This window comes from Cataglyphis hispanica, chromosome 4 (assembly GCF_021464435.1).
Source record: "Cataglyphis hispanica isolate Lineage 1 chromosome 4, ULB_Chis1_1.0, whole genome shotgun sequence".
NCBI classification, from domain to species: domain Eukaryota; kingdom Metazoa; phylum Arthropoda; class Insecta; order Hymenoptera; family Formicidae; genus Cataglyphis; species Cataglyphis hispanica.
Genome location: NC_065957.1, coordinates 5,178,622 through 5,192,762, shown reverse-complemented (window position 1 = coordinate 5,192,762; position 14,141 = coordinate 5,178,622). Strand labels below are relative to the sequence as shown.

The window sequence follows — 14,141 nt, the reverse complement described above, 5'->3', positions numbered from 1 at the left end:
TTATTTTTCATAAAGTGTAATTTTTGCGATGGGGAAAAATTCTTTATTGCCGGTTACTCACACGCGATGAAGCCTACTCGGAGATATATTCAGCGGTCTTTCTCTATCTCTGTTGCCCCTTTTAGAAGGGGCATTCTTCGCTGGGTAATAAATCGACCTTAATCGGGAGTTTGCGCGGCGACCGTAATTGGTAACTCGCACTTTGGCTATATCTCCAACGACACCGACTGGATTATCTTTAATCCTGCCTAAATGATAGTTAAACACCGGTAACGAGCTTTGCCGATCGTTACTAACCGCACTATTCACCGCCACGTGGTTCACTTGGGAATTATATTGCCACTTCTACGCAAGTCAAGTTCTGTGTAAAATACTTTGTAAGAAATCGTTTGCTATATACATTTTAATTAATATTTAAATTAGTAATTAGTATATTTAAATTAACATTCAAATAAATTATACATATATTTATATTAATAGATTTATTGTATACTTTAGAAGAAGGCTATGTATATACATATATTTTCATATATCTCTTTATTTTAAGAAAGCTAAAGATATAATATTTTATAAAATATTCAGCATGTAAATAAGCTTTTCTTATATATTTATAAAGTTTTGCAAATGAAGCACTGAATGATTGTAATGGAAATAAATACTTTCACTTCCTTTTCGACTATTTTTTGCGCATTAAATCGCTGTAAACCAAGTGTATCACATCATTGCCGACAAAAAGTTCCACGAAGTATGTATGGGAGCAATTGAATTATCTTTTATTCAATTTAATCGGCCAGTTAAAGTCCTTTTACAACCGGTATGACCATTTAACTCGCGATATATACGCTCAAATCATGATGCACACGATCTTAATTGCGTAAATGCTTGTCGAGGCGCGAAACAAATTATATTTTCTTATTTTCTCTATACTCAACAAATTGCTTTTCAAACTTTTTTTTATCAATGTAGCAAACGATATCATCTATATGAATCGTATATAACTTTATAAAATACAGTCTTTTTTTAGTTATATTTATATCGAGATTTTACTGCCAACTGGTATTTAATAACAGCTTTATTAACGAAAGAATTATATAACAAGAGGAAATAATACGATTCTCAAATGAGATATTCAAGCAAAGAATTTTTCACTCGCTTTCCTCTTCCATCTGATCGATACGCACTTTCAATGCGCTTTCAAAACAGTCGATTCATTCATTCAAATAATTTTAAGAGTTAAATCACTTATAATAACCATCGCTAATCACCAGATAATTCCACTTAACCCATGCCTGCTTCCGAATCATTAGTTCAGCCTTAATTGCACGATTTTCTCCCTGAAGCGAACCGGCTATGCTTTTTAATCGTTCGTTCTCTTTTACGACATTATAACGATCGTAATCCTTTTATTATTTTCGCACATTATCGGAGGCTGCCAATGTGATAAATCGCCTGCGCCACGAGAGAGGCTCGCGATCGAGCTTTCGCTGTACGTAGCGCAAAAGAAACGTTAAATCATCCGGTAATAACCGTCACTAATCACCGAGTAATACTACTACTTGCACGCCGTTACACTCTCGAATCACGACTCTATCCATCCGCTCGATCTTAATTGCATAAGACTCCCCAAGCGCATCTCGCGCGCGATCTGCCCGTGCTCCATCCAATACTCATAACTTGCGAACGTCCTTTTATTTATGTGACTTGTATAAATAGTGAATCAACGTTACATTAGTCGCGACATCGCAGAAATAAGATAATAAATATTCATAAATTATCGTCGACGATTCAACGAATATTGAATGCGCGAGAAAGATCTCTCAAGATTCGCCTTGAAAAAAGAAGAGAGATACCGCACTAATTGTGGTGGTCTGTCAAATGATATAGATTTTTTTTTCTACTCGCTCGAATTGCGCTCGAGGGTAATAAAACGCGGTTGAGGTGGCAATCAAAATAAGAGGCGGTCGATCTCTTGGCGGGGAACCGACGAATTTTTTTTTTGTGATAGAGGGGGGGGGGCGTTACGTCTAGGTCTACATTTTTTTTCGATTTTGCAGTCGCGAGAATGACGTATCGCGGTGGTGGAATCTCCCCTAACAGAGCTTGACGCCTCGGACTGGTTTTGAACCAGTTTAACATCTCCCGTGCGCTTCGATGCGACTGCTTCGGGCGAGACCGCATTACTTTCTAAGTATCCAACGCGCTGCAATCGCGGTGCTTGTGGCCAATTTATGCGGGAAGCGCAATAAGTACAATAAATCCGCCAGAGAGAGAGAGAGAGAGAGAGAGAAAAACAAACACGTCGGCTCGACAGATCGACTCTCGCAGACCTCAAAATGCTATTTCGCATGTTTATTGTCCGGACTGGATCGACGATAGTATACGTAAAATTGCACGGAGATTGCATGCTGACTAGTGCGGAGGCGTAACGAGTGAGAAACAATGCAGATAGACGTTTTCAGAAACACCATTGGTTTAAATTTTTTTTTTTTTGTTTATTACTAATTTCATTAAAAAAGAAAAAAAATAAAATAATGAAAATTTTGCACGTATAGACATCTTTCTTATATAAATATTTTATCGTATTTTGATTTCGTATTTACAATAGATTCTTTTTTAATTAATAATTTGTTAAAGTGGGTGTTTGTTAAAGTGGACATAAAATAATTGCATAAAGTGCTTTGTTTTTATTCTCTTCGTCATTATTTTAAATAATTGACAATATTTTGTGATCAACGATGAAATCCGAAGAACTCGGAATAGATTCTTTTTCTTGAAAAACACGTGGCAAAGCTCGTTAGAGTTATGATGGGACGTAAATGGAGATTCTCGAAGCACGATGGCGAGTACCTTGTTAAACGTGTCCACGTCGAAGAATAACGACCTGCTCGATTGCGAATCTTCAGATTACTCGCTGACGTACGCAAAGGTACTTTTTGTTTCCTATAGATGTAATTAAGCTGGTATTGTATATACAAGGCTTAAAGAATGGAAAAAATAGAAGCTAATTTTTATTACAATAAAAGGCTAATGATCATTAAAATCAATACTTTAGTAGTACAAATTTTTCAAATCAAACATTAATTAGAAAAGTGGCAGTGGCACGTAAATTTTCTATAGATCCTTAATATATACTTATATATTATTTTATATACCTATATATTATTTAAAGACAAAAGAATTTTTAACGAATAAAGAAGAAACTGTGTCAGAATGATTTCATGTTGTTACACTGATTAGCATTCATAAAAACATTTGTCGAGATATTTCGCTCACGTATTATAAGTAATATACGTCAAGCATAAATATAAATAACTTTTATTGCAAATTGGACTGCAGGATGCACTTTCGAACCGTTAAATTTGCGCGACGAGCCAGGGGATGCACTTTAGGACCAGTTTAAACGTATTCCTATAAAATTTCTCGTTCCGTCTATCCGGTTGAAGCCCATCTTGCCCGTTATACATGGCACACAGAGACGAACGCCCTCGGGTTATCCAGGACGAATTGCTCGTAAGACGATGGAGAACAAGGGGATGCTCGACGTCGTATCCCTTTTTTTTTTTTGCAGATACAGCGATCGGCGGCAATAAAGATTCAATGAGGAACGGCCAGGCCCTACGCGAGAGCTCGTCGTGGAGTTTAATGTCTTTATAATTGCGGTTTTTTCATCGCGCTCTCGAACAAAACGAGACACGATGATAATCGGCACTTTTTTTTGTCTCTCTGGCGTAAAACATTGCAATCGGAAAAACGAAAGGGGAGATGCCGCTCGCGAACTTGTTTTCTTACCGTTAATTATCTCGATGGCGTGTTAGGAGCGGCTTTCGTAATAGCTTAATAAAGTTTCGACGGTTTTTTTTTTTTTTATGCCACGCCAGTCTTTAGCATTGCTCGATATATTTTAGCTTGTCCCGTCACGATGTAACATATTTAATAAGCGTGCCTACGATATTTTTTAATTGCTACTTGACATGGATGTTATTCGCGAATATAATTTTATATCGTATAATTATATGTTATCCTTGGTTAATCACGAGCGTGTCATGTACGATCAGCAAGAATCAAAATGTTTGCATAAAAGCGCGAATTTTAAGCGAATTTTCAACGCTTAACACTGTCGCTGTTAATTTACAACATTGTTAATTTATGCCTAGATGTATGTGTCATATATCAAAATATTGACAAAATATGAAATATATATATGAAAATTTCGCAGACTCTTCTACTATTTCTTCTGAATACCTGTGCAAAACGTAAGCACAATTCTCTTAACGGTTTGGAAATTATTTAAGTTTAAAATTATTATTGATTTTTATAGAAAATTACGTATTGCAGTTACTTATTCATAAATTTAACAAGGAAAAAAAATCATTGCACAAAATAAAAATTTTCACATATATTAAAAAACTAATAAATATTTGTGCAAAACTTAATTTAGATCTACTTACTTTCAATAATTAATTTACTAAAAATTGTAGAAAGATATTATCTGTCTCTCTTTCTCTTCGTGCAAACTACTCGTTTTTTTTTTTTGTAGGTGATTTTAAGGGGTATTCTCGATTAAAAGTTTTTGTCATAAATTAGAAAAAATATTAATTACAACTATTTTTTTTACGAGGACGTTAAAAACCATATTATTTTGTAATATTTGAATTATTTTTATAATCCGGATTTATTTATTTAATGTTTACAAACAATATAAACGAATAGAGAGAAATATGTATTTTTTTTTTTAATTTTGACGGTTTTTTGTTATTATATAGCCAAAATATCTTTAATATATAAATAATAAATTAGAGTAGTATATCGTGGTTTTAATACATTTCTATTCTACATAATTTCAAGAAATTAATTGTTGAATAGCTGCAGAATATCGTGGAACATTGTTGTCTCTTTCTTTATTAATAATAATTCTTTTAACTTTTAAATATTCGACTTTTTCTTAGCATAAACTTTATAAAAGATCCATGGGATTATTTCACATAGAGATCTTAACGCATAACTTAACTTCTAATAATAGAACATTGAAAGGCTGTATGTATTATAATAAGCGATATAAAAATAGATTATTATATTTCCGCGCGTACCGTTCCTGAAATAATGTGCGCAGACTGAAAATATCTTGCATGGTATTAGCCCTTATTGTTTCATTTTTACGTTCTTGCTCTTTTTAAACGACCTGACTCACGAAAAGAATAAAGCAATCAGTTTCCTTGCCTTTCGAGAAGAATTCTTAGTCTCCTTTAGTCTCTACTTGAGAAATTCGCTCTATTATTTTATGTCTTTCCACTCGCTTCAAACTTTTCGATATTCTACAGTGTATTGAGACTTATTGAATACTTAAAATTTTTTTATATTATTGTTACTTTATATTCATTCTGTAATATTTATATATTATGAGCATTTAAAATCTGAAATGATGAAATATAATGAACGTGGGAAAATTGTCGAAAAGTTCGGGTTACATGGTGTCGAGAAATGAAAACATAAAGAAGGGAATCATTTTGCAATTATCGTGACACTACTTGCAAGGCTTGGGAATCCATGCGAAAAATCGCGGCCGACAATCACGACGAGGTGGAAAATTGTCCGTTTGCCGTGTTTTCCTTGTATTTTGCCGGCGCGCATTCGCAAATCACCGCAGCGTCGCGAAAACGGACAATATCCTGCCTGATTGTAACTATACGACGTGGAACGATAATTTCCGCCCTGCGGAAAAACTCGCGGAGTCGCGCGCATGCCACACAATGGCGGAATAACGATTTCACTTGGTCCTTAATAAAGTTATCGCTGATCTTCGAGAGAAAAGTTTCTCTCGCGATATTTTTTTTAATTCTTCCAACTTCCGCCTCCTTCATTCAGCATCGCTCTATTGTTTCGCGCGCCACGCCTTTTATTCCGCTTATTTGGATACTCTCGCGAAGCCAAGTCAGTAAGTCCCTTTTCCTAATTACATTTCCGACTCTCGAATTGTTGAGTTGTATAATTATCGCGACGTAACAGAGAATCGCTCGTTGTTCAATTACGAGAGCAGTAACAACTAGAGAGCTGTATGTAAAATAAAACAATCCGCTCGTTTACGTACTACGTTCTTCGTGCATTGAGAGAAACTTTGAATCGTAACGCAAGCGATATTTACGTTAATGCCAACAGTGCCGACAGTGCATGAAAATGGTGACAGAATCCGCAATTGAAATGAAAACTACAGGAGAAGGAAGAAAGAAACATATCTACTGTTAATCGATTTATGCAACATTAAAATTCCCCCATTGTTCATTGTTATAATAGAAGTTAATGCCTGCTATTATATCAAATGAGTTAATGAATACAAGCATAACTAAATGCACTAAATTACGAATGAAATACAATGAATTCCGACAACGTCAACTCCATTATATATTTTATCGCGTAAACTCATTGATTAAAATAAAATTCTGAAAAATTTTAAATTCTGATAACGTCGAAATAAACAAGCTGTTAATTTTCCTGAAAGAGAGTAAGAGTCGTAATAGCAGTCACTATCAGTATGCGCTTCTCTCCTTCCTTCATAATCATAAAATAACAACCTAGCTTGTTGGCGAAACTATCGGCAACCAACGCGAAAAGTTTTCACTGTTTATCCAGTCAACAGCCTGTATCTTTACTTTCCCCTTATTCATCATATACGCGGTTTTACTCAATATCTTTATCTAATATCTCTATCAATGATCTCACTTAATCCAAATTAAAGTCCAATTTATTACTATATTATTACCATTTTTTTTATTAGCCATATATTATTTTTTTAATAGATCTTTCCTTATGCATTATTGTTGATATGAGATGTATTATCATCGTTTATTTTTTTAAATATATCTCTAAATGTCCGTTTCGGTTAATAACGGCGGAGGAGTAACGAGCTTAATTCACCGTAGCAGCGATAAACTATCGTCGATCCTCGGCGCAAGAAGGCCACCTCCTCCCTTCTTGCTCGACAACCTTTTGCCTCGGCTTTCGCGTTGGTCCCTGCTCCCTTTCACCACCTATACACGGATGGCACGAGCGAATCGTCTCATTAGCCAAGACCTTATATGGCGTTCAATTAAGATTTTTGCCAATGGTAGGCAGATAAATCCACGTAATGAACGCAAGTTGGCGAGCCTATGGAGAAAAAAGAGAGACTTTACAGGTACGCGGAGAAAGTTTAGTAGCGCATTCGTAGCCTGTTTTTTCGATTGACACAGATTGTGTATCGGCTATAGAGCATTTCTATAGACAGGATACATTGCTCTAGAATTCACAATGAAAACACATTCATGCAAAATGTAATTATAGAGTGTTTTATTTAAAATGTGTAGATTAATCTAAAATATTTTATCTAAAACATTTTAAAACATTTTTTTTCATCAATTATTACAATTTTATTCTAATTTTTTTGAATATGTAAAAGAATGGTAATATTTTTCTTGATAGTAATAATAACAAATCAAAACAAATATATATATATATAATTTAATAAAATATAAAAAACGCTTTGAAATCTTTATAAATATTTTAATAAATAAATACATTTTGTTAATAAACGTATTATCATCGCGCCGCGAATAGTAACGTGCAATTATTTTCTGTTACAAACTTCATCAGAGCATTAGTTTTAATTGACATCTCTGGACAAATTTAGCAATCGTCCGTGTATTCACGATCTGTCTTCTCCATGCGATTCGCAATCCCGTGATTCCTCGTGTTTCCATCACAGATCCGTGTTAAGTCCAGGAACCATGACCGGCTTAAACTCCACTCTCAATGTCTCGTGACGGTAATCCGAAGACGAAGTTTATCGTGCTGCACTATGCATTACACGATAGTATAATATATACGCTATTCGGGAGACTAAAAACATTAACCAAATTCATTACAAATCTCCAAAATCGACTATACTTTTATAATATTATACTTTTAATTTTATTACGGAAAAATTAATACAATATATCTTCAGTGATTAAAAGACTTATATTTCCAAGATAATATAAAAAATAATATTTATATTTATTTTTCTTTACAACTTAATATTTTACTTCCTTTTTCTCCCCCTCTCTCTTTCTCTCTCTCTTTACGCTTTATATTTCAGATTATAAAGATTATTTCTTATAAAATTTCTCATATAATGCGGAATAAAATAAAATAATATTTAATAAAATGTATTTAATGTAATTTAATAAAAATATTCACTTTAGCCTACACTTTATTTCTTTGTTTCTACTGTATCCGAGCTTGCACAAAGCCTCGATCTGTTTTTTACAAGCTTCACTCGATAGTCTAGATTGCACATTTTCCGGAGCACGTTGATCCCGCAACAAAAGTATCTGTCTCTAACAATTATTCGAGAACGTGACACTAGTTTCCCTTCTTCCTGCCATGAAATCATGTGCGTGCGTGTGCATGTGTGTGTGTGTGTGTGTGTGTGTATATAGCCATATATATTGGAAAAGCAATTGGTATGTTTGATCTATCGTCGTCTCTCCCGCTCACTGTCAGCCTCCTCACCAATCTCAAACTGTCGATTGCCATTCCTATCCTCTCCGTGTGTCGCGTTTCCGCCATAATATATATACCCAGAGCGATTTATTGACTTAGAGGTACTAATATGTACGTGCACACTTAGGTAGTACATGTAGGTACCGATGTAGAGATGTCACATCTCTCTCTCGCTCGCTCTCTCTCTCTCTCTCTCTCTATGTATTTCGACGCACTCGATTCGAGTGCAAAGGGCGAAGGGAGGAAGCGGAAGTGTTGCAATCTGTGTTCATGTCTGCCTGCTTTTTCCCCTTCCCCTCTCTTTCTCTCTCCTTCCGCCTTCCGACTGAAACGAATACTGACGACTAACGGACAAAGATAGTAGACGAATGCTCGTACCATGTTCCATAAGCGTCGCTTGTTTGCTCGTCGAGCGTTTTAATATATTATCAATTATTATGCGTCATTGCGTCATTCCGTCAAGAAACTTTGCGTTTTAACTTCGCGTCTCGGCTGCAGCGTTTGTGCGGCAAGCTCCGCTCAATCGATCATCGCGCGCCGTCTTATTCTCGGCTGCTCTAATTTCGCTAGTATACTCGATTTACGTTTGACTCGAAAGCTTGGATCTAATTACGAGACCTAAAGAACGTATTGTTAATCAGCTTTAAAGGTGAGTGAACAATTTCTGTCCGAATAAATAAAATTAAATGTTGTTAAATGTTATTAGTGTATTTTGTAGGCTTTATATATATATATATATATATATATATATATATATATATACGCTTGTCAGAAACTTGAATACATATAGTAAATTAACGCGTCACATAGTGTTATACACAAATAATTACTATTACTATATCAAATAATAGTTATTTTTCCGTCAAACAATATGATTGAATGCCACGAAACTGTTAAATTTTTACTCGACAAAATAAATAAATTTAAAATATAAAATTTTTAAAATATAAAATTATGTTTTTGTAACGAAACAAATATAAGTCAAACAGATACATTAAATCTAAAGAAAGCTTTTTCTCTGTGCATATATACAATGTAGAGCTGAAAAGCGTGTAAATGACGTTAAAAGATTCGTAAATATCCATACAGACACAACTGTTTTAAATATATAAATCAGAAATTTTAGCAAACTCATCAATCTTCCTGTTCTTCATCTACTATTTTCGCCACTAGATGCATTAGGTCAGGGTACTAAGTGCCTAAGGCGAAAGCATCGTTTACCTACATCGCGCGATACAGCTTAATCCCTGGCGACATCGGGAATTGATCACAAATTAGCAGCCGATGTAGCTTCTCTCATCTCCTTCTCTCCTCCTCGCCGTTATATGTATCAGCCGATATTTCCTCGATTTAACGCACCCTCTATTCCCAATCCATAACTCTGAGAAATTAAACGCGATGTACAAATCGCGACAAGAAATACAGAATTAATAATCGTCGATATATTAAAGGAGACAAATATATGCCTTTTTTCTCGTTACTCGTACATATTCTTCTACGAGTCGCAAGATCTTGCGAAAGTATACGAACGAGCGATAGTTAGTCACCGCGGTTTGAATATTCATAGGAAAGAGGGATTGTCGAGGCGTGCGCGCGTCGTCCCTCGGCACGGGTTTATATTCATGAAAAGACTGAAAAGCTTCGGTGAGCATTACGCAATTTTAATACGTCGCTTTAAAAAAAAAAAAGAGAGAAGGGGAGCGAACGGGGCGGCGGATTTGTTCCGCAAATCCGTATTAAATTAATGTGAGAGGGCGCGGTATTATATGAAAATTTTGTTCCTTTCGAAATCAGCACTATCTTTATAATACGTTTATTTATTTTATAAAGGGAATACAGAGAGTACATTTTTTTTTACGCGAGACCGCGACTTTTACGGTACAAAAAACTACGTATAAGAGATATTTGTATTTACGAGCGAGTCGATAATTTCAATGGCATAAAAGTCTACGGGTAAAATAGCATTGAAAGGAAGCGAAAAATAAATATCATATGACATGCGAAGCCTCTATGTGAAAATATAATGATACATCTGACAGATTTCATCTCTGGTTTTATCGTATTCGTAAGGAAGGCGAACGTTAAAAATCGTTCTTCCATATTACGTCATCTTGAAGAATTATTTTTGGGTATAAAAAGAAAAAACAAGAAGGTGCGTATTTACTACGAAAAGAAAGAGAGAGAATGAAAGAGATAAGGCAGTTTTTATTAAAAGCTGTTCCCCATTTTTGCCGATAAAATTCATTCAATCATCACATCTTTTATCAAAATTTCCATTCAATTAAAGCTTGTTTTGCTCTTCCATCGTCCTTCCATTCGTTAATAATAAAAAAAAAAACATCAATAGAGAAAAAGGTGAGCGCGGGAAAAATTATGTCCGATGTTGTTTTGACTTATTCTAATTTTGCCTCTACCTTTTTTTTCTGTCAACACAGTACGTGTTCGTGGTGATGGCGGTGCTCGTTCTGGAGGCCGGGGTCGGTGCTCTAGCGCGTCTCTACGAGGAACAAGTGGGCCCCGAATTGAAGATGAATTTGAATCGCACGTTTCTCGAGAACTATTCCGTGCGATCACGGGAAACCGCGGCCATCGACCAGATGCAGAAAGAAGTAAGTACGAGAGAGCCATCCAGAGGAATTTCTTTTCCATTTCTCAAACAGTTATATATATATATATATATATATACGGGCCGTTTGCGAACAGCAACCGATGTCGAACAATTGCGGGCGAAATAAAACACGCGCCCGAGTTCCCGATAGCGCGCAAACGGCACTCTCCCGATATCAGTTTCCTCATAATCATTTTTATATTCCTGTCCCGTTATATTCGAGCTCAGAATAACGCTTTCGTTGGCGTTTCGTGTCGCAATGCGCTACCATAGAAATACGCAATATGATGCCGGCGTTGAATGTTTGCTGAAAACGTTTCGTATGGCTCGTCAATGCGTAATACGATCATCGTCGGCAAATAGAGGGTGTTCTAGAATCAGCAAGTACCCTTTTAATTATAGAAATTCTCAGAGTTGGAATTCTCGAATAATTATATTTCTCTTCGCAGAAAAAAATTTTTTTCTTGTTTTGAAGATATCGTTAATTTCAACATGGAAATCTTGAAATGAGATTATGTTAAAGAAAAAAAACTTGAATGAAGCTATTTTATATAATTCAATCAGAAAAGAAAAATATATTCTTATTATTTAAGAATAATTCTTTTGAATGAAAAGAAAAAAATATTGAATAGAAAATAACATATAAGAATATTATAATAATAATTATCAAGATAATTATATTACATTCTTTAAGTGATAATTATAATTTTGAAAGATTATAATATTGTTGAAATTTAAAATTATCAAATACTTGTATGAAGATTATTGTTTGTCGCGTATATACGAATTAATAAACGCGTTAAGTTGAGTATATAAGTTTTGATTTGACACCTCTTTTTTTCTGTGATATGATACGAAAAGAGATTAATTTATGATTAATTTATAATTTAAATTAGTATTTCCGTCATTTCTTTTTTTGTTTTTTTGCAATAATTCTCACAACACTTCATAGATCTTTGCACGTTTTCTTGATTGAAAGCGTACCACACCTGCAAGTCACCTCGAAATTATTCGTTAATTAACGAATGTTCTAGTCGTCCATTGCTTGATGGCGGCTAATCAAAAGGGATCACGCAGCAGCACTCTTATTTATCTTCTCGTCGACAATAGCATTCTCTCTCTCTCTCTCTCTCTCTCTCTCTCTCTCTCTCTCCCTCTCTCTCTCTCTCTTTTTCTCTTACGACAACCTTGCAATAATAAATTATCGTTATCGCGTTGCGGAACACAGTTTCCGCCCTTTCCCCATAAATCGATTAGCATCACAATGAATTCACATTTTCGTCCCATACTTTCGCAAAACGTCTTGACTTTACGCGGCTTCATTTCTCGAATGTATTTACGCATCTCGTAAAGATCTTCCGAACGTAGATTTATGCTCAGATTGAAGTCGTTATAATCGTACGGATCAAGTTGCCCGTTATATTAGCGAGATTAAGTTGACAGCTCGTAGCTACGAGACTTAAGCCAACCGCGCGCATATATGCGAATGGCTTATATGTATGTATAAAGGCACATATATATATATATATATATATATATATATATATATATATGTATAGACCATTTCGAGGGAACGTTTCCGTCGGAATTAATCGTATCTGCTGCCTAAATCCGTTTTATGTCGAGCGCAATATCTTGATTTCGGATCGGACTTGTAAGCACACGTGATGCGATCCGCGACGCCGATAATGGACCCGGGAGTTAAGTCGCTCTCCCGCCACGCCATTGACCTGATAAATCGAGCCCCTCTCCCCGCCGGCAATTTCACCCTTCTGCCATGGATCCCATTGGTCGCCCGAGGATTTTCGTTTCCATTTCTTCGCGCCGGCTCCGAGTGTTCACACACAGCACCCTTAAACCCTCGTCCATCGAAATTGGCGTGAAACCGTCGGGCAAGCGGAAGAAATTCGGAATCCGCATTTTATTTATACACGAGAGATATATCTCTATACAAGCATTTCATTTCGTTCGAGAAATCGAGTTTTACCGCGACAGCGCTCTTGTCGGGAATTTTTAAAAGGCTTTTTAAAAGGCCACAAACAGAAATAAATATCCCGCGTACGCCGCATGTGCTACACGTGAATACACTCTCGCGAAAGTCTTTTGATGCATCTTTTATTTGGTTCTTACGAAAGAGATTTATTGTATATTAGTTCCTTCATTTTCATCTTTTCATCTTGTCTTTTTTCATTTCAACTTGTTCATTATTGAAAATAAAGTCGCAAACGCATTCCATTTTGATGTAAATCATATTATTTTACTATTCTTTAATTAAAAAAATATGATGTAAATATGTAAATAGCACGTTTACACGTATAAATAGGCTTTCTTCCTTCTGATGCTGTACTTGTGTAAAGGAATACTCGGGGCATCCGTTTTAGAGGATAAATAATAAAATTGATAACGCTTATACGGGATGTCTTACCTAAAGTGGCCACCTTCTTTTATTTTTTTAACTAAAAGAGATAGACCGTAACAAATATACAAATTAAATGGCTCTATTATGAGCATGGTGATTACTTGCAAAAGTTATCTATATTAACGAACGGAGAGGTTTCTTTATTTAATACAATATAATCTCATTTCAAGATTTCCAAGTTGAAACTAAAAATATTTTCAAAACAAGAAATTTTTCTTCTGCGTAATAGGATCTTTGGTTCTAAAACTGCAGCAACGTTGAATCAAAAATTGTGGAGCTATATATTTGTAATATTTGCGTCTCAAACGATGAGATGCCGAGTTTATACGCGTGCTCAGAAAGAATTCGAATGCAGAAATTGACTATACCACCTGCATGTGCAAAGGACCTGTAGAAATGTTTATCGCAACTAATAGTTCCGGTGCGCGATGAATCCCGCGGGATTACGTGCCCGCATTAAAGTTACCATTTAACATGCTGCCGCCGGAACACGTTTCTCACCTCCATTAATCTGCCTCTCTCTCTCTCTCTCTCTCTCCATTCTTCTTTGGCCCCCTCCTCCTCTCGATGATTCCCCCGCTGTATAACGTGTCCCGCTAT

General features: G+C 35.5%; 1 protein-coding gene across 2 annotated transcripts in view; it reads left to right on the top strand.

Moving 5' to 3' along the window:
- The window catches only part of LOC126849362 (CD151 antigen-like), a 102,210-nt gene that overhangs the window by 83,475 nt on the left and 4,594 nt on the right, over window positions 1-14,141 (top strand). For both annotated transcript variants that reach the window (XM_050591121.1, XM_050591120.1), the window contains one exon: window positions 10,950-11,123. In XM_050591121.1, coding sequence (XP_050447078.1) covers window positions 10,950-11,123 — 174 coding nt within the window. The remainder of the gene's footprint in view (window positions 1-10,949; window positions 11,124-14,141) is intronic.